Source organism: Hydra vulgaris, chromosome 12 (genome assembly GCF_038396675.1).
Source record: "Hydra vulgaris chromosome 12, alternate assembly HydraT2T_AEP".
NCBI lineage: Eukaryota > Metazoa > Cnidaria > Hydrozoa > Anthoathecata > Hydridae > Hydra > Hydra vulgaris.
The window spans coordinates 69705616-69726242 of record NC_088931.1 but is presented as its reverse complement, the minus strand read 5'-3'; the positions used below and the strand labels follow the sequence as shown (position 1 = coordinate 69726242).

Below are 20627 nucleotides of genomic sequence, written 5' to 3'. Positions count from 1 at the left end.
AAAAAAAAATTTGAACAACTAAATTCTCTAACATATCATTACCGACAGGTCCAGCCAGGGGTGATTTTACAAATGAAATGAGGAGAGTGAATTCTTCAAAAGTGTCGAATGTCTCAAAAAAAGAAAAAATTTAACTGTTAGTCTTTTTATATGAGGGGGGGGGGGAGGGAGTTGGCAACAAACCCCTTCCCATACAACTCATGAAATCACACCTGGGTCTCGACAATTGATGATGAGGAAATATTTTAATAAACAGCTCATCATTAGTACTTCTTTAAAGAGATGAAGAAAAAAATAATTGTTTTAAAACTATAAATAAATCATTATATGTAAAATGAACATTAACTTGTGAATGAAAGGTTATAAAACTTAAAATTAAATATGATGAAAAGTTTAAACTTACAAACATTTTTTTTTTTTAACTAATTTATAGCAATAACAAAAAAATTATTAAACAAACTGTTTCTTTAACAAAAAATCTATTAGTTTGCAAAACTGCTGAACTCGTAGGCAAATCGCCTTTTTGCAGGTAAAATGCAAGCTGCGTAGCGCTTCTTACTAGGCCTGCAATAATGCATTTAAAAAGGTGTGATTTTTTTTTTCTTGGATAAATTTATATCAAGGTTTTTAAAAAAAATGATAAAGCAAATAGTGTGTCTACATCTGTGTATGTGTGTCCGTGTTTGTAATGCTATAATACAATATTTTAAAATTACAAAATTATAAAGAAAAGTTCATGTATTAAATGTGGGAAGATTTGCAAGTCAAAAGGGGGTTTAAAATGATACCTATAATGAGCACACCAATCCATTAGTGATGCATTAAAGATAACTTCAATCATTTAATAGTTAAAATGTTTTCAAATATTCTTATGTAGGTTCAAAATACTTTATTAAATGACATTTGTTATCCAGAAGATAGGAAACAGACAATTAACTAGTTTAACTTTTAACAATTAACTAGTTTGAAAAAACCTGTATGAAGTAACCAAGTTTTTAACTGAGTTTAGATCAAGAAGAAATGCTGAGATATTTTTTATTAAAGTTTTATTTAAGTGTTGTAGTGTATGCTTATAGTTGCATTTTAAATTTGGATAATTATTTATGTGCTTTATTTGTGCTTTATATTGGAAACCATACTTGAAGTTTTTATAAAAAACTTTAAAACTTAGCTAATCAAGAAAAAAATAAAACAAAAACAATAAATAAACAAGAGCTAGATGGATTGCATTATTAGGCAGATTATGTTGTACACAAATTTATTAAAGAATAGCTTTTGTGTTATTAGGAACAGGTACAACAGAGTGTTGCATTCTTAATGAATTTAACTGATAACCAAATTGGTGTATAGCAAGTTTATCATTTCTTCCTAAACTACAATGCCTTTCGAAATACTCCTTTAAAACATCTTAGTTAAAAGGCTCACTAAGAGCATAGGCATTCCAGCTTTTAATAAACATTTTGTGACCTCAATATAAAGTAGTTCTAAAGCCATTGTATGTTTAAGAAAACAAAAACATTCTCCCTTATTTATCAATTAAAAAGTCACTTTTAAATTAAAGGTCACAATTAAATGTTTTGCAGTTTTATAAACAGGCTAAGAGTTTTCATTAACATATAACAGTGTTTCTCTCACCACCTTTAAAATGATACCAAATAACCATTTCCACTCCACATGTGATTTCCAATTAAGTCTAATAAGGACAAAATAAACTTATATGTTTTCCAAATGTTTTTCATATTTACAAAAACATGAACAAAATCATATTTACAAAAACACATACAAAAAAGAAAATATTTTACCTGAACGATAAAAGCGATTTCTCATAGTTTTTATTAGGTGAGCATCAGCAAAAAACCAAGTTTAGTTGGTTTTTAATAATGCTTACCTAAAAAGTAAAAGTAATTTTCAAATTTAATTGCAAACAAAATAATGTATAACACATTAAACGTTTTACTTTATTGTCAACCAACACTTCCATTATTGTATGTATTCAATAAAACTTCCTATTGGTAGATAAGTTTGTCTGTATGTTTGTTAAAAGCATAATCCTCTTGAATCTTGACCTCTTTAAAAGAAAGACAAACAAATTTCTGGTATCTAATTAGATTTTAAATTTCCTGCAGGAGTTTGTCTATGACTGCAGTATTAAAACCTATTCAAGCTTTAATGGTATTTTTGTAATCACTAATTGTTCTGAAACTTAAAAAGTTTGTCCTTGTCACATTGTATGATTACAACTCTTTCTCTTTCTAGAACAATTACTATAACAATTGATGCAAAAGCAAGTTATCATCTCTTGTTCCTTTTATCAAAACACTATTTATTGTGAATTTTCATTCAGCAAAGTTACAATCTTTTACTGTAACTGTTCCTTCATTTCTTAAAAAATTTTCTTTTTCTTTTTTTTTTCCTTTAAACATCAATGCTTTGGAACTTTCTTCATCAACATAAACATCCACTTATTAAAGAATAGTAAAAAATAATTTAAAAAATAAATATGTATAATATATAGATGCAAACAAAAGTTTGTTTATTTGATGTTTCCTTTGTGTTTATAGTCTCGGCGAAAAACAAAAAAAATTAAAAGAATTTGAAAATAATTCATGGTTTTTTCTTTTTTACAAGCATTTGTGGTCTGCAACAGTCTCAAGCAGCCCCATTATCAGTTTATCAAAAGACATTTTATATTGTTGAAACAATAGTTTAATAAAATATTCAGTTTAGATTTGGAAAGCTTATTTCATTACGCAAAAAAAGTTTAAACATATTTCATTAAATAATTTTTGTTGCTTTAGTTGTTTTTTTGGATTAAAATGTCTGGTTCACTTTTGTAATACATGTTGGTAAATATCTTTTTTATTATTGTTATTAAATGCAAGATTTTTAGAAAAATTTGAAATATAAAGTCAAATAATTTTAGATTTTAATGTTCTCAGACTTAAAGATAAAAATTCATTGGGCTGAGATTTTATTTTTGTATATGTGTTTGTTTAAGTAATTAAAAATTATTTTAAATATGAAAGTTATTTTTAAAACAAGTCTTTTAAAAGGTTTTTAAAAAAGTAAATTGTAAATGTTTTTGAATGTTGTTTATAAATTTTATTGAAATTTTGAATATATTTTATAATTAAATTCAAAATTTTTAAGTAATTAGATAAGTAGCCTGATTTTAAAGTTTTTAAATTCTATTTATAATTCTTATTTATTTATTATTGTTGTAAGTAAATTACAAGGTATTAAAAATTAAATTTGTACCATTTTTTTAATTTATTAGAAATTTTTAATGAAAAGTAAATATCAACTTATTAATTTTTATACTAAAATATTTTTTTTTTAGCAGTAAAGCAATTTTACTTTTAAAAAATATGATAAATCTTGAAGTGCAGTGTGTAGTCAATACATAATTGACCCTTTTTTTTGATAAGACAATTAGGAGATTTAGATTAAGTGATTACTTTTTAAACATACTTAACATAAACAAATCATCTTTTTACAAATTAAAATGTAACTTTTTTTATTGTCTAATTTTTTAATTTTTTTTTATCTAATTATTTGTTTATTTGTTTCATTTATTTAAGTGACTTTGTTAAGTTGTTTGTTCTTTATTTTATGCAGATCCTTTAGAAGAAATTGGAATGGAAAGTCAAATAATTCTAGACTCGCAGATTTCTATAAGTGCAGATTCAAGTGTTGTTAAATCACAAGCACGCATGTATTATGGGTCTGGTAATTTTTGGTCTTATCTTAACAAAGATCTGTATATACAAATTGATATGAAACATGTGATGAGTATAAGTGGTATTGCAATAAAAGGTTCTGATAAGTATAGCAGTAATGTTGTTAAAAGTTATTTGGTTTTTCTTGGTACAAAATATAGTTTAGATTTTGTTGGTGTAAGTTGTTTATTTTTTAAACAAATTGATTTTTTTATGTTATAATTTTATGATTCAATTAAATTAAAAATGATATGGAATCAGGGATGCAAAGTTGGAGTTTGGAATCCAGGAGTCCCTGTTTTTACTCGTCCGGATTCCTGCCTGTCATAATTGATTATTCTCTAAGACTTTTTAAGAGTTTTTTAAGTTTCATATCAGCGTGTAAGTGTTTCCTAACAAACCCTTATTTACTTTTATAAGTTTTTTAATTTAAACTTGTTTAGCCAACACTTACGTAGCTTTAAACCAGTAAAAGCACAAATGTATTGAATTACAAAGCGTACGGCAAGCCCTCCCGCGTATAAACTAGAGATGCCACAAATATTTGCAACTATTTGGTATTCAGTGTACATTTTATACTGTTCAGTATTCAGCCAAATATTGCAAACTATTTGGCCGAATACTGAATACAGAAACATGAAAAAATTTGCATTAGAAATAGATTATATTACTATATTTACTATAAATGATAGAATAAACAGATTTATCAAATAATAAATATATTATATTTATAAGATTCTATTAATCTTAAAAATTTTTATTCAAAACAAGTTTAATACTTGAAATCTATTGGTGGTAAATTATGGTGAATGAAAATAATTTTTTCTTATTTGCTGAAAGCAAATGATTCTGCTTTTCCTTTAAATTATACCTGCTTCCAAAAATAGCCACTCACTATGCACACTACTACCTGGAGATGATAAACAAGTCTTAGCAAATTTTGCTATGCTTTTATATTGTTTTGCATTAGTTGGCCACCACTTGTAAGGGTTTGCTCTCCGATCTAGGCTAACAGTTTTCATGAATAAATTTCGTTTGCTGTTGAACTTTTCTGTTTGGCATCTTCATCTGTCCGTGTGTTTTCTTTAGCAACTTCCTCAAAACAATTTCAGAAACTATTGTGTATCTTAATTGTTTATCATTTTCATTTAGGTTTTTTTTTCTTTTGAAGTAGAGATAATTCATTATCGGTGCTACTAGACGCTTTAAAACTTTTTTTCAGAGCTTCTAAAAGATTTTTTTGTTTTGATCTTTGTATTTTTACTATACCCAAGAAATTAGTTTTAAATAGCGGGAAAAGAAAAATTGCAACCAGATATTTATCATTTTCATTAAAGTTGAACCGTGCTTCAAGTTCAGATTGAAACAAAGATCTCATAGTTGATAAATTCGGCGTTCTCTGTGCTGTCTCTACTTATCCCAGGTATTTTAAGAAAAGCAAGAAATACCCGAGCTGACTTTACTCGCTGGTTATTTTTGTAATTTCCTCAAACAGTTTGAGAATTTTGATACATTATTCCATTAACTACCATTGAGCAGATGTTAAATTGTTTAAAGAATCATGATCAGTTATGTACAACAAGACAGCTTGCTTCTGCTCTAATAATCGCTCCAATAAATAGTATGTTGAATTCTAGCGTGTGCTTACATCTTTTATTAATTGGTAGCAATTTAGATTCTTGGTGAATGCATTTTAGTTTTTTTTGTGCTATACTAGAGTGGTTAAAATGGGTGAGGATTGGTCTTGCAACAGCTACCATCTGTTGCAAGACCAATCCTCACCCATTTTAACCGTCTACTACAGCCAGATGTAGTAAATGATAAAAACACTTGGCAGAATCCTATTCTAGCAATTTTAGTGCAAATTCTATTAAATAAACTCTTCAATTTTAGTGCAAATTCTATTAAATAAACTCTTCAATTTTAGTGCAAATTCTATTAAAAATATCGGGGATATTTTTCTCAGTCATGTAGGTGTGGCAAGGGATTTTGTCTTGCCATACTGCTTTTTCCATTAGCTTGTTGAAGCCACTTGTTCAACAAGTCATAATGGTTCGTTGTTTAAGGTAATCATTTCTCCAGTTAAGTAATGATATTTTATTGATTTTGGACCATTAATAACCCAACACAATTTCCTTTCAGCTTTATCTTTCAGAGTTAACTTACTTTTTTTAAGTTAACAGAGTTAACTTTTTAAGTTACAGAGTTAACTTTTTTTAACTTACTTGTTATTGCTGGTATCTTAGAGTTGGTATAAGTGAGAGAACTCTCATTTTTGCTCCCTCTTGTTGGCTCCAGTTAACTTAGTGTACTGCTCAGAGTGCTTCTTTTGAAGGTAGTTTTTTTTTAATTTTCTTCTAAAGACTACTTTTTTAAATTTTTTCAATGATTAGTGTTCTTTGATGAGTGCTTCATCAATTTCTTTTAAAAGTTTGAAGAATTGTCATCTTCTTATACGAGTAAAGCCAGCTGAGAACTTTTGGTTTTTTATTAAAAGGGTGAGTTTGCATCAAATATGCCCTTTAGAAAAAAATTACTCTTCTCCATGGTTTGACTAATCAAATATTTTCCCCAGTTATTGCTATTAAGTTTCAAACTGTTTTTTTAAAGTATAATAGATAGTTTTGCCATGGAGGATCATGATGTTCCTTTTCTTTGAAAAAGGAAAGAAAGTTATCCCTGTGAGTACAGGCATAACAAAATTAAACAAGCTTGTTTAGCGGACAATCATACATCAATCAAAATTGAAATGAAGTCAGCAAATACTTAGACTAGGTTAGATATGGTTTACCTGTTTGCATGACGAGTAAATTGACTCTAAAGTAAACAATTTACAGTTCTTATAGTTATTACAGTCATAGTATAGTTAGTACAGTCAAACATAAAACTATTTTATTCTAGCATGGCTTGCAGTCAAATGTGCATTTTCTAACAGCTGTTTTATCATAATTTTAATAGGATTTAATATGCTGTTATAAGTTTTAAACCAGGGCTGTGGAGTCGGAGTTGCGACATTTGTAAAGGAGTCAGAGTCGCTAAACAAAATTGCGACTCTGACTCCAATAATAAAACTTCTCGGTTTTGCATGTGTATGTACAAAATATTTAACCTTCAAAGAAAATTTTTCATAAATTTAGCAAAAAAAAATTTTGTTTAAATTATCGCGTAATACTTTTTAAAAAATTTTTTAAAGAATTTTTTATAAATTTTACTTTGGAGTCGGATCTGGAATCCGAGTTGGAGTGGTACTCTGAAAATTTCAATGATTGGAGTTGGAGTAGGTACTTTTTTTTTTTCCAACTCCACGCCCCTGTTTTAAACTTTAGTGAGAAATTAACCTAATGCTCATATTAGACAAATCAAAATGTACTAGGTTGATGATTTTTAAAGCCTGTTTACACTGAAAATTTTTGTTTTTATCTGTGGCTGAAATAAGGATTTTCAAATTTTTTAAGGCAGATTTTTACAGATTTTTTTTTTTAATTTTGAGATAAAATCAAATTTTTTGTTAATAACAAGTAAAAATTGTTATTAACAAAAAATTGGTGGGGGTAGGGGGTGGGGTTGGTTTATTTGCTTTTTATATTATAAAAAATAATTTTTATGATATAGGCAAAGTACGCATTAAGGTATGTTCCAATGCATTATTATGTTCTGTATATTAGTAAAAAATTATTACAGATAATATGGAACCTTAATAATATTGGAAAAAGCCTTAAAGATAAAAGAAGAAAAGGCATTACTCATTGTCTTCAATGTCATACAATCATTTCCACTCAAGAAATTGCCTTACTCAGCGATCTATTACCTCAATGCCATTTAAAAGTGAGCAGTTCTTTTTATTGAAGCCATTTTAAAGCAAGTTTTAATATTTGTTTTGGCTGTCTACAAGCAGCAACACTTGTTGCAAGTGCGAAGAATTAAATCTCACTCTGAAATCCTCATGTCTGAATGATGTAACTCAAAAGGTAGCGCAAGCTGAGTTGTTTATAAACAGATGAGTTAGTGGACAAAATAAAAATCAAACCTTATCACATTTTTGTTTAACGGGTGCTGCGGAAGTTATCGGACAAATCCTAATTTCATTATTTGAGCATAATAATTAGTTTTTGTGGTTTTATGCGTAGGCATAAACGTTCTATAAAATATAAACTTTATTATTTGAAACACAATTATTTAAAATGAGGTTAAATACAGCTGAACGAGAATCTTTTCGAAAGCGACTAAAAATGTTTTTTGTAAATAAACCTACTATTAAAAAAAAAAAAAATTGTAAATCATTTTGAAAAGGAAGAATTTGCTCGAAGTACAATATATGATAACCTAAAATGACTTGAAACTGTTCAATCGTTTTCTGATAAAAATCACCCTGGTCGTCCGACATCCTGGACTAGAGAAAAGAAAGCCGAATTAATGAGACTTATCAATAATCGAAAAGGGGTCAGTCAGAGAAAAATAGCTATTAAATTCGGTGTATATCAATCGACAATTGATCGTCAGTTAAAAAAAATAAATATTAAATATAGAAAACGTGAAAAGACTCCAAAATACACTATAGAACAACAAATAAAGGCAAAGAAAAGAAGCAGGAAACGAGTTAACCAACTCTATAACACAAAATCGCTTCTAGTCATCGATGACGAAAAATACTTTTGTTTGTCAGGGGACAACATGCCTGGAAATTCTGGATACTACGCAAACAACAAAAAGACATGCCCAGAAAGTGTTCGTTTTATAGGAAAACAGAAATTTCCAAAAAAATTATTAATGTGGATAGTCATATCTGACTGTGGTATGTCCGAGCCATTGTTTCGCACTTCCAAGGCTGTAGCAATCAATTCATCAATCTATATTAATGAATATTTAGAAAAACGACTTCTTCCATTTATTCACAAGTATCATGGAGACTTTAACTATTTATTTTGGCCAGATTTAGCAAGTTCTCATTATTCTAAAGATTCTCTAAATTGGATGGACCAATATGTCTATTACATTGATAAAGAATCCAATTCCCCAAATGTGCCTCAAGCACGACCAATTGAAACTTTTTGGGGACATTTGGCACAGAAGGTTTATGTGGGAGATTGGCAAGCTTCAACAGAGCAAGTTTTGATTGATGGCATTAAACTAAAACTACAAGAAATTGATTTAAACTTTTTACAGTCGCATATGAAAGGCGTCAGAGCAAAATTGAGATCAATTGTAGATGGTGGTGTTTTTTCATATAAAAAATAATATATTTTTATTAAAAGATAAATGTTTTATTTAAAAAAAATATAATAGTAGTTTTTTTTATTTTATTTATAAATAAGTTATTTACGTTTTTATTTTGTCCGATAACTTCCGCATCACCCGTTATATTTGACTGAAAGTGGCAGGTTTGATAAAGTTGAACATTTTTTCCCAATAAGAGGGCATAGATTCCTGCCCTTTGATAGGGTCTTTGTCATGATTTTAAAAGTTTTAAAAAAAACATGATCATCTTTACAATATCCATAAACTCAGAGAGCTTGTTATTAATTGCTCCAGCTCAGAAAAGTTTACTGTGAAAGAAATTGTAGATGCAACTGAATTCTTAGATTTTAAAACTTAGAGCACCAAACATCACAAAAAGTATTTTTGAAGTATTTTTAATAAACTCATGCAAAATTAACATCTTAATGCAATTTGATAGTTTATATAACTTTCCATTAGTTAAAATTTAAAAACTCGCCATTTTAAAAAAAAAATTTTTTTTGGAAGGAAAATAAATTAAAACTACAACTTAAAAGCAATGTTTTAACATAAAAAATCAATATAATACATAAATATAAGTTAATGACTAATATAAATATAGTAACCATTAGGTCTAAGAATTTTATTCCAATTCTTCCTCAAAGTCACTATCAGGGAGACCTAGACACTCAGTAGTCGGCCAGGTCATACTTTTTATATGGTTAACCATACTAGTGCTGTACCACAGGTGAATACTTTAGCTTACCCAAGCGAAAAGGTTGCACTTAAAAAACAAGCTGTACTCCTGGCCAACTACTGAGTGTCTAGGTCTCCCTGATAGTGACTTTGAGGAAGAATTGGAATAAAATTCTTAGACCTAATGGTTACTATATTTATATTAGTCATTAACTTATATTTATGTATAATATTGATTTTTTATGTTAAAACATTGCTTTTAAGTTGTAGTTTTAATTTATTTTCCTTCCAAAAAAATTTTTTTTTTTTAAATGGTGAGTTTTTAAATTTTAACTAATGGAAAGTTATATAAACTATCAAAGTGCATTAAGATGTTAATTTTGCATGAGTTTTTTAGAAATATATCACAAAAGTCCCGTATATTTATGAGAAAAATAGTTTTTTTAGTTTTCCCGATAACGGGCTTTGAGCAATGGCGTTCTTTTAAAAACTCTGATTCATTTGAGGTCTGTAATTTAAAACAAATATTTGAATTTGTAAATAAATGAATTGCATTTAGTGAATTAAACTCATTTATTTACAAATTCTAGTGACAATTTATATTATAAATATATTAGCAACTAATATAAACCGTAAACAACGCAATTGCCACTAACTGCTCTAAAACTTTCACTATAGAATTACACGTATTGTGTAATTCTATAGTGAAATTATGTATCTTACTATCTTACCTAACAGTTTGTAAGAAATATAGCTAAGAATAATATAAATAAGAATAAGACCAAAGTTTGTCTATAGGAACAAAATTTGATGTAACAAATAGTCGACAAATAAAATGCAAATAAAATATATAAGTAAAGTGAATATCATAGCGTAATTATGGTATTCACTTTACTAATCCAGGTTGGAAACTGTGAAGTTTTCCAAAGTTACTAAATATTCAGCTATTTGGCAGAGAGTCTTACCGAATATTCAGTACTCAGTATTAAGCAAAAATCACTGTTTGTGGGATCTCTAATATAAACTATTCAAAAATGTGCAGCATGTTTATAGCATACATCACTTATAGCATACATTGCTTTAAAGAATATAAGAGACAAATCACAGCATATGCAGTGTACAAAACCTATGATGTACACTGATAGCTAGATGTCAAATTACGCTTAGGCACAATTATTTACACACTCAAACCTGCATTAACGCAAAAGTGAAAAAAAGTATTTTTCTGATGCATTCTCCTAATAATATGGTTAACTAACCTTGATTAACTAACAGATATGGTTTAACTGATAAAAAAAGTATGAAAAAGTCATATTTTTAAGTCATATAAGACATTTTCTTAGTCAATAAGTGTAGCAATTAGCAAGTGTAGCAATTTGCATCTATTAAATGTGTCTGAGCATGTTATTAGAATAAATTGTAATGTTAAATATTTATTATAAATTTAATTTAATAATAATATTTAACATAAACTTAAATTTAATTGAAAATTTTTTAATACCTAATTATTTGTTTATGTGTTTTATTTATATAAGTGTCTTTGTTAGGTTGTTTATACTTTTTTTAAGAGATCCTTTTAAAGAAATTGGAATGGAAAGTCAAATAATTTTTAGCTATTAAGTCTTTTTAAACACAGTTAGGAAGTGTCATTTTACAAGTGTAACAATTGACATCTATTAAATGTGTCTGAGCATATCATTAGAATAAAAATTGTAATATTAAATATTTAATATAGATTATAATAACTAAAAATTTTTTTTTAGTTAATGTAATTTATTATTTATGTTAAATAAAAAAGCCTTATGACATTTTGTTTTAAATACATGTTTAATTTATAAGTTATTATGATATTATATATATCATTATTAATCACGACTTTAATAATTTTTGTGTGTGGGTTATTTAACTAATTATGTAATTTTGGGAAGAATATAAAATAAAATTATGCCAATGTGCAGAGAAACAAGTTCAGAGTGGTAATTGAACTCAGAAATTCTTGCTTACAAGACAAGCACCACCACTACACTACTGAGGAATGTAAACTTAAAGTTAATAAATCCGTTATCTAAAGTATGTTAGTAGAAATACCTTCAACCTACAAGATACACCATAAAATCGTCTAAGTTCGGTCACCATCTTTGGTCATTTAAGAAAAAATATGAAAAAGCATACAATACTCAAATTTTACAAACTTTTTTTTCTTGTATATTATTCGCTATTACTTTGTAAATATAAATCTATAAAAAAAATATTTATGTATATTTGCAACCTGCTAGAATAATTCTTTAGCAAAACAACAATTCAAAAAAAGGCATGCTATTAAAATCTTAAATAAGCAAAGTATTAAAAAGGATCAAATTTAATCTGAGTGTTATTAAGAATCACCAAATTAATTTTATTTACAAAAAAAATATATTAATTTTTGAACATTACTTTTTTTTTTTAAAACTATTAAAATTTTGAAATACTCTAACTTCAGTCACTCATGGATAAATAACAAATGGAAAATGTTGATATGTTAAAAATTGTGAAGATGTTGATATGTTAAAAAGTGACTTAGTTAATATGAACTTGTGTTGCGATTGCATAAATTTACATGTAAATTTACTAGTAAATGTTGACATTTTTATAATGGATACTTACCATGATATTTTATTTGAATAAAATACTGAATTAACCTGTTTTAAAATAAAATTTACTGGTCAATTTGCAGGTAAATTTTGATTTTAAAGTTTACTGGTAAATTTAAATCACTCAATATGAACTAATTACAAAACAGTAATATATATTGCAATGCACTGAAATAGTTCTTTTTCAAGTTAATATATCTATGTCATCTATGGATTTAAGTAAGAAAGCTCAGGTGGCTTGTGGTTTGAAGGCTGTGGAAAAAATGTATGAGTAAAAGGAAAGCAGCTATAACATTTGGCTTTAAAAGATCAACTTTCATCAACAGAAGTAACGGCAAGCATACTGAAAAAAATTGCAAACCATCAAAGTTGAGCGAAAACATTGAGGACATTTTAGTAAAAATTTTAATATTTATCAGTGATGTTGGTGTATTGGTTTTAGTTTGACTAGACTTGAAATACTGTATATTGTTAAATACTACTTGGTTAATTCAAGTCAAATGCGTTTTAATGGCCATAAAGTTACACTTGCCTGGTATTACTCATTTATTAGACATCATTGTGATGAGCTATCGCTCAGAACTTCAAATTATATGCCGTCAAACCTTGCAATGTTGACTCAGCCAGGCACTATTGATCAATGATATTTATTAAAAATTTTAAAAATTATGCAATCAGGGTTTGCACAAATTTTTGATATGTTCAATAGAGATGAATTTGCAACCAACCAACCAAGCCATTGCACATTTTTAATTAATCTGGTCTTCAATGTGATCAAGGCAAATTTAAGGTAGTGTATCGAAAAGGTTCAAAAGGGCCTAAGAAACTTTGTAGTAGCAACGAAAAGGCTTCAGCACCAATACTTGTTTGTTGTGATGCTTTTGGGACATTCTCGCCTGTTCATGTTTTATTCCAAGGCCAAAGGTATTTATGATGAATTTGATTATTTATTTTAAGAAGCATTTAAAAAAAATGTGTGAAGAATCCGGAAAACTCCGCATTTAAAAAACTATTATTAAAAAAACTATTGGCTCATGCATCTCATGTTCTACAGCCACTTGATGTAGGCATATTCAGGATGGTGAAAAGTAAATTGCGTGGAATCCTAAATAAACATTTCATTCAAATTGGTTTCAAAGATCTCACAAAACCTAGCTACCTTGGGTTGCTCAAACAGTTTATTGACCAAAGCTTCCTTAGTGACAATGTGCATTCTGGCTCCAAAGCAACAGGTATTTTTCCTTCGTGTCAGGAAAAAATAACTTCTAAAAATTAGCTATTGCATCAGTTTTTGTGCAAAGTACTCAAGCCTTACCAATGCTGCCTATACCAGTCACCGCAATTCCAGAAATTCCTTCAAGTATACAAAGACATAGAACTTCAAGCACACAAATAGTAAACAATTGGGGGTATGGCCGGGGCTAGGTTTGATAACACACAGCCGCGACCGGGGCCATGTTTATGACCAGGGCTGCATAAATATTGATAGATCCTATAAAAATGTTATTTTTAATTAAAATTTATGATATGAGCTATAATTAAAAACAATACTTTTATAGGATCTATTAATATTAATGCAGCCCCAGTTATAAACCTGGCCGGGGCTGCATTAAAATTGATAAATCCTATAAAATATTGTTTTTAAATAAAATGCATGTTGTAAATTTTAATTAAAAATAACATTTTTATAGGTTCTATCAATATTTATGCAGCCCTGCTCATAAACCTGGCCCCGGTCGCGGCTATGTGTTATCAAACCTAGCCCTGGCCATAGCCCCAGTCGTTTACTACACACAAATTTCTTCAAGCTCATTAAAACAAAGACTTCCTTTAACATGCTGCACAAGTGCTTGTGAGCATTTAAAGGCTTTACATCTTGACCTGCCCAAAGCTTCCGTATCAGAGTCAATGCTAAATGTTTCTAATAATAACAGGCGCCTCATGAAAAGTTACAACATGACTTCTAAAGAAGCTTTGATAGAACTTACTTATAGGCAAATAAAGGCACAAAATAAGAAGAACAAAATACAAGCTAGAAAAGTTTTGCTTGAAAAAATAAAACAGGAGACTAATTCAATTAAGATTTAAAAACATTTGGCAAAGGAAGCTGGTTTGTTTAACAAACCTGCTATTAAACAACGGAAACGATAATGTAATTAAGAGGTAATCAAAGTTCCGTCTATATCAGAATCTGAAGCGACTTCCATATATCAACATTGTAAATGATGGTTCTTTGAATTCAAAAAAATGTCAAGCTTGCGATATTTTTTTTAAAGATGAAATTACAACATTATGGATGTGTTGCGAATTCTGTGACAAAGGGTTGTGTGGATCTTGCTGTTCTACTTTGGTTGACGATATGTGCAAGAATTGCCAATAAACATACAAAGCTTATTTAAAACAAACTAGTTTTTTTTTTTGGTTATAAAATTCTTTTTAACTTAATTGAAAAATATCTTTTTAATTTTATTAACCAGTGGCATAGCGAACATTGCATGTAGATGCCCCAAGAAGTCCTTATGTTCTTTACTGTGATAAGACTGTAAGGACTTCTTAGGGCACCTGAACAAAAAAAAGTGATTAAGGCCAAAGTAATAAAATAGTTGGCTAATTACATAAAATAAAAAATAATACTATTTATACTTAAAAAAGTCTTTTCTAATGTGCTCCATGTTCTTTGGTGCCTCAAAAGACTTTTTTTTAGAGTCCGGGACAACACCCTTCTTGGTTACTGATATTATATCATCATTAAATAATAAAACAACATTTAAAAATTAGTTTTCATTGTTCGTGACATGATGCATTATTTAGATTTATATAGCGACCAAACTTATGAGATTGTACTGAAAGTTTGGTCAAAGTAGATGTTCTCATTTAAAATTAAATATTGAGTACTAATTTTTATTTTTCATTTTTTTATTTTTTATGATTTCAACTATCAATATAATTGCCTGTGTGTTTCATGAAAAAAAAATAGGAATTTTTTTATTTATGCATGATAAATAAATGTTCAAAGTTTAAGTAACCAAGCTTAGGCAATTTTACAATAATAATTTTTTTAGCAAATAAATGAAATCAATAATAAATTTTTTACAGTCTAATTGAAATTTTATATAGTCTACTCTAACATTTCATTATAGTCTACTCTGTCATTTCACTATTTTATCTCTAAAAACTTTAGTTTAGTTGACTGAAAAAAATTATATAAAAAAATATTTAAGGTCTGGAGTTTGAGGAGTCTCTATTGTTAGACTCTGGAGTCCCAGAGTCCCTAAAAATTGGTAGGGCTTTGCATCCCTGTATGGAATAAGTGACTTAAATAAAAGTTTGTTTTGAATAGTTTATGATTTTGTCTTTTATTAACCCAATGTATGGATTGTGTATACCCAGTGTATGGATTAGTGCTCTTATTTACCCTATGGGGTGTGAGGTTAGCTCTAATGTAAAACATTACCTACTATTTTCAATATTCTGAAATTAAAACTATAAAATTATACTAAAAAAATGATTAAGAGTCATTTCTTATGAAATGAATTTATTTATTTGAATTAAATATGATTTATAGATAAAAGTCTAGTAAAATATTTGTTTATTTTCTCAACTTTTGACATAATCATGTTTAAAAGTAAATGAATACATTTTTTAAATAAATAAATTATTTGCTTAGGTTAATATTTTTTTAGGTTAATTTTTTTACACTTAGTTTATTTATGTGGTATTAAAACAGTAGACAAGTTTTTCTTCTGTAGCTGCACATTTTGATTATTTGGATATTTCAAAAAAAGGTTAGTTTTAAAAAAAACTGAAACTTTGCTTTCATAAAGTTATATTTTTTTTATAAATTTATTTAATTATTATTTGGTTTAAATATAACCAAACAAAAAAGTATACACACATATACATTTATAAACACTACCTGGTTACCGTTCACTCTGCAAAAAAGTCAAAGTATAAGTATAAAAAACAAATTAACTATTTACAATTAACTGAATTTCATTGCAAATAATTACAAACTAATCAAGGTTTTCAAACCTACAATTAAAATAATCAAGTTTATTTGTCAAAATATTAAAAAAAAATAAAACTTTGGGACTCCCAAGTTACAACTTTTTTTTAAAATATGTATAAATATATATATATGTATATATATATATATATATATATATATATATATATATATATATATATATATATATATATATATATATATATATATATATATATATATATATATATATATATATATATATATATATATATATATATATATAAATTAGTAAAAACACTTATCTAACTTTTATCTTCTACAGCATGTTTCGCCATCAGTAGGCTCATCAGGAAGGCTTCCTGATGAGCCTACTGATGGCGACACATGCTGTAGAAGATAAAAGTTAGATAAGTGTTTTTACTAATTTACTATTGCTCTGTTCTTCAAGAACATTGAGCACTTTATTTGTAGAATACACTGACATAATTTATATATATATATATATATATATATATATATATATATATATATATATATATATATATATATATATATATATATGTGTGTGTGTGTATATGTGTATGTATATATATGTATATATATATATATATATATATATATTTATATATGTATATATATATGTATATATATATATATATGTATATATATATATATATGTATATATATATATATATATGTATATATATATATGTATATATACATATATATATATGTGTATATATATATATATATTTTTATAACAACAATTATAAATGTATTCTATAAAATAGAGTGCTCAATGTTCTTAAAAGAATAGAACAATAATAAATTATTAGAAATCACTTATTAATAAGTGATTTCTAATAATTTATATATATATATATATATATATATATATATATATATATATATACACATATATATATATATATATATATATATATATATATATATATATATATATATATATATATATACACATATATATATATATATCTATATATATATATACATATATATATGCATATGAGGAATTCCACATCAGAAGATTAAAAGTCATGTTAAAAAAAAGTATTGCTAAATGTGTTTCTCAACATTACTTTGATTAATATAAACATTGAAATTATGTTTTCTATGATTATTCTGAAAGTATTTTGTGACTTACCGATATTTCATTCATTAAAAATATATAATAACAATAAAATTTAAATTTGTAAATATAGGCTAATTAGCTTAGCATAATACATCTAATTAAGACATATTTTTATTTGTTTAAGTGTTTTATTTTGTACTGTGACTCTAACTCTACATTTTTTCTTCAACACCAGGTCGTAATCACTCTTATCTGTTGTTTTGTAGTAAATATGTTTTAAATATTTTTTGTCTGAATGCAATACCATTATTAATAACTTACTGTTATTCTAATTTGTAATGTTTTAATTAGCATCAGTATATTTATGATTATAACTTTAACATATCATCCAATGTTTATGTTATTAAATAAACTGATTTTTAAATTTGTCTGAATGCAATATAAAATGTCTGAATGTGACATAGTGAAGTATTTCTAACTTAGGGCATACCTTAATTCCAATATCCAATACACTATTTGGATTACCATATATAAACAAAAATCTGTATTTTTTATGTTTTAAAATGCAATGTATCAAACAATTGTAAACAGCTGTTTACAATTGTTTGATACGTTGATTTGTTAACAATTGAGTAAATTAGTTTGGATTAACCATTTAGCAGTTTTTTATGTAGCGGTTTTTTATTTAGCGGTTTTTTATTTAGCGGTTTTTTATTTAGCAGTTGTTTATTTGGATTAACCATTTAGCGATTAACCAACCAGCGCTTGTTTATCATTAATTTATATTTTAATACTATTTTATTTTAGATATGGGATCTAGATTCAAAAAATTTTGTGACTCTCATCCAGATTACAAAGTAAAAGAAATGAATCAAGTACGCTCCATGAGACAAAACATGACACCTGATCAATTAAAAAAATGAGGTAAAAGAGACAGAGAAGCCAAAAAAAGAAAGTACATCCACAGATTGACAAGCATTTTTTACACCACAGTCTTTTGGTAAGGCAGTAAACAAAGTTAAGAAGAGTTTACCAACGGATGAAGACCGTTGACGGGTTGTGTTTGTAGAAGTGGGCAAAAAAATAGTTAATAATGATGTACCAAGTAGTTAATAATGATGGACCAAGTAGTACACTTATAGAACAGAAGAATTGTCTCACTCTACTAATTCATAAATTTTATGAACGCGACAATATTTCCCGTCAGGCACCTGGCATAAAAGATGTTGCTATCAGTAAAGTTACTAGGGAGAAAAGAAAAACTGGTCATTTGCTATTCACACTGAAGGAAGCATTTGGAATATTCAAGAATGACAATGCTGGTGTGTCCGTGAAACTTTCAAAATTTGCTTCCAGCAGACCATTTTATGTTAAGCTTCAAAGAGAAATTCCAGAAAATGTATGCGTGTGTGCTATAAATGCGAATTTTCAGTTTGTGATCAACTCACTTGCCACTATGCTTGGTCTACCCATACATCAAAATTTTGTTTGCAATCCATCCCGGTAAGAGTGTATGTTTCTTTTTTGTGAATATTGCGGTAATCTTCAATATGAGAATTTCAATGAATGCTGGTTTAAACTGGTGTTTGGTGCAGATGAAGTGACTTTTGAACAGTGGAGTGGTGGGTTTAAGGAATTTATGATAATGCTCTTTACTATATTCACGCAACAAATTTTACTAATTTGCCTGCTTTTTTGAGACACTGCTTTGTGAGGCGAATTCAAAGTGCTCATTTTCAATTTACACATAATCAGGCCTCAATCTAATGAGGTTCAAAAAATAGAAATATTTGCTGATATAAAAGTAATTAAAAATCTTTTGATTAATCAAGAATTATAATTATCGGATGCTAGCTTTATATATTGGTCAGACTGTCCTTTTTAAAGCGAGTCATAACATCAGCCATTTTTCAACAATGGAAGCGCATTATCAAAAATACAATTTATAGTCTCCCTAATAACAATAATAAGTCTCAAAGACTATCATCAAAGTACATAAAATAAGACTTAAGCATAAACATCACCACTTTTTTTTTCTTATAATTCGTAGGCCATATTATTTTTGAAATGTCATCCGTTGAGATTAGAAAAATGTTAAAGCATTCACTACACCAAAGATTGTTATTCTTAAAACTTTTAACACTTTAGCATTACACTTACCCTCCAACTGAGGACATAGCAGCGCACTCTCATGAGGAAATCGTAATATATGTTTGGATACCAAAAACTTTATATTATTTTAATATTTAAGACCTATGCTTTGAGAATAACTCCATTTAAAATGTATGGCATTAATAGTTTCAGAGAATTTTAAAATAAAAATTTTTTTGTTTTGCCTAATTTTATCGTTCTGAATGCAACATTACTTTTAGGCACCGTAAGTTGAATGAAAAGTAATCTACATAAGTTCTGACAGCGTTTTGTTGTGCAATATGTTAGATCAAGTTCATATTTATTTGGAAAATTTTACTAAAACCATTAGCAATACTTTAATTCTTGTAAAATCTTCTCTAATGTCTAAACCTAACGTCGTGGAATTACCTATATGTATATATATATATATATATATATATATATATATATATATATATATATATATATATATATATATATATATATATATATATATATATATATATATATATATATATGTATATATATATATATATATATATATATATATATATATATATATATATATATATATATATATATATATATATATATATATATATATATATATATAGTATATATATATATATATATATATATATATATATATATATATATATATATATATATATATATATATATGTACATAAATTTATACTAGTATATCACAAAGAATGAGAGTTAGTTTTAAATTTTAATTCAATATTTTAGAAAGAAAAAGCATAAATTAAGAATTTTTGAAAAAATATTAATTTATGCAAAATCTTTTGTTCAAATATACTTTCAAGACAAAAGAATTTTTTTAATATGCGATTTTTTAATTTTATTAGTTTATCAAATATGATTTAACCCAATACACTTAAACACACTTATTTTTTTGGTATATAACAGAAGCTGTGATTTCTTTAATGTTGTCGACATGATATATAATTTGCTCTACTTAACAACATCAATAATAACTGCTACTTTAATAACACCAACTGCAGTATCACAACAGGTTACCTAACCAGGTAAATTTCCACCTTTAATGTGTGATGTATTTTTCAATTTATATTTTCATGTCATAAGTACTCTTTTAAGATTAATTGGATGATGTATTTATGCCATAGTAAACA

At 27.0% G+C, this 20627-nt stretch overlaps 1 protein-coding gene across 3 annotated transcripts in view; it reads left to right on the top strand.

The window, feature by feature from the left end:
• The window catches only part of LOC136088967 (receptor-type tyrosine-protein phosphatase epsilon-like), a 158580-nt gene that overhangs the window by 55298 nt on the left and 82655 nt on the right, over window positions 1-20627 (top strand). For 2 of the 3 annotated variants that reach the window (XR_010642672.1, XM_065814258.1), the window contains exon 5: window positions 3619-3896. Coding sequence is in view for 1 of the 3 variants with exons in the window: in XM_065814258.1 (XP_065670330.1) it covers window positions 3619-3896 (278 nt within the window). In the remaining 2 variants the exon portion in view is untranslated. Of the gene's footprint in view, window positions 1-3618; window positions 3897-15940; window positions 16045-20627 lie in introns of those variants that run through there. The other variant, XM_065814259.1, reaches the window with a different exon arrangement.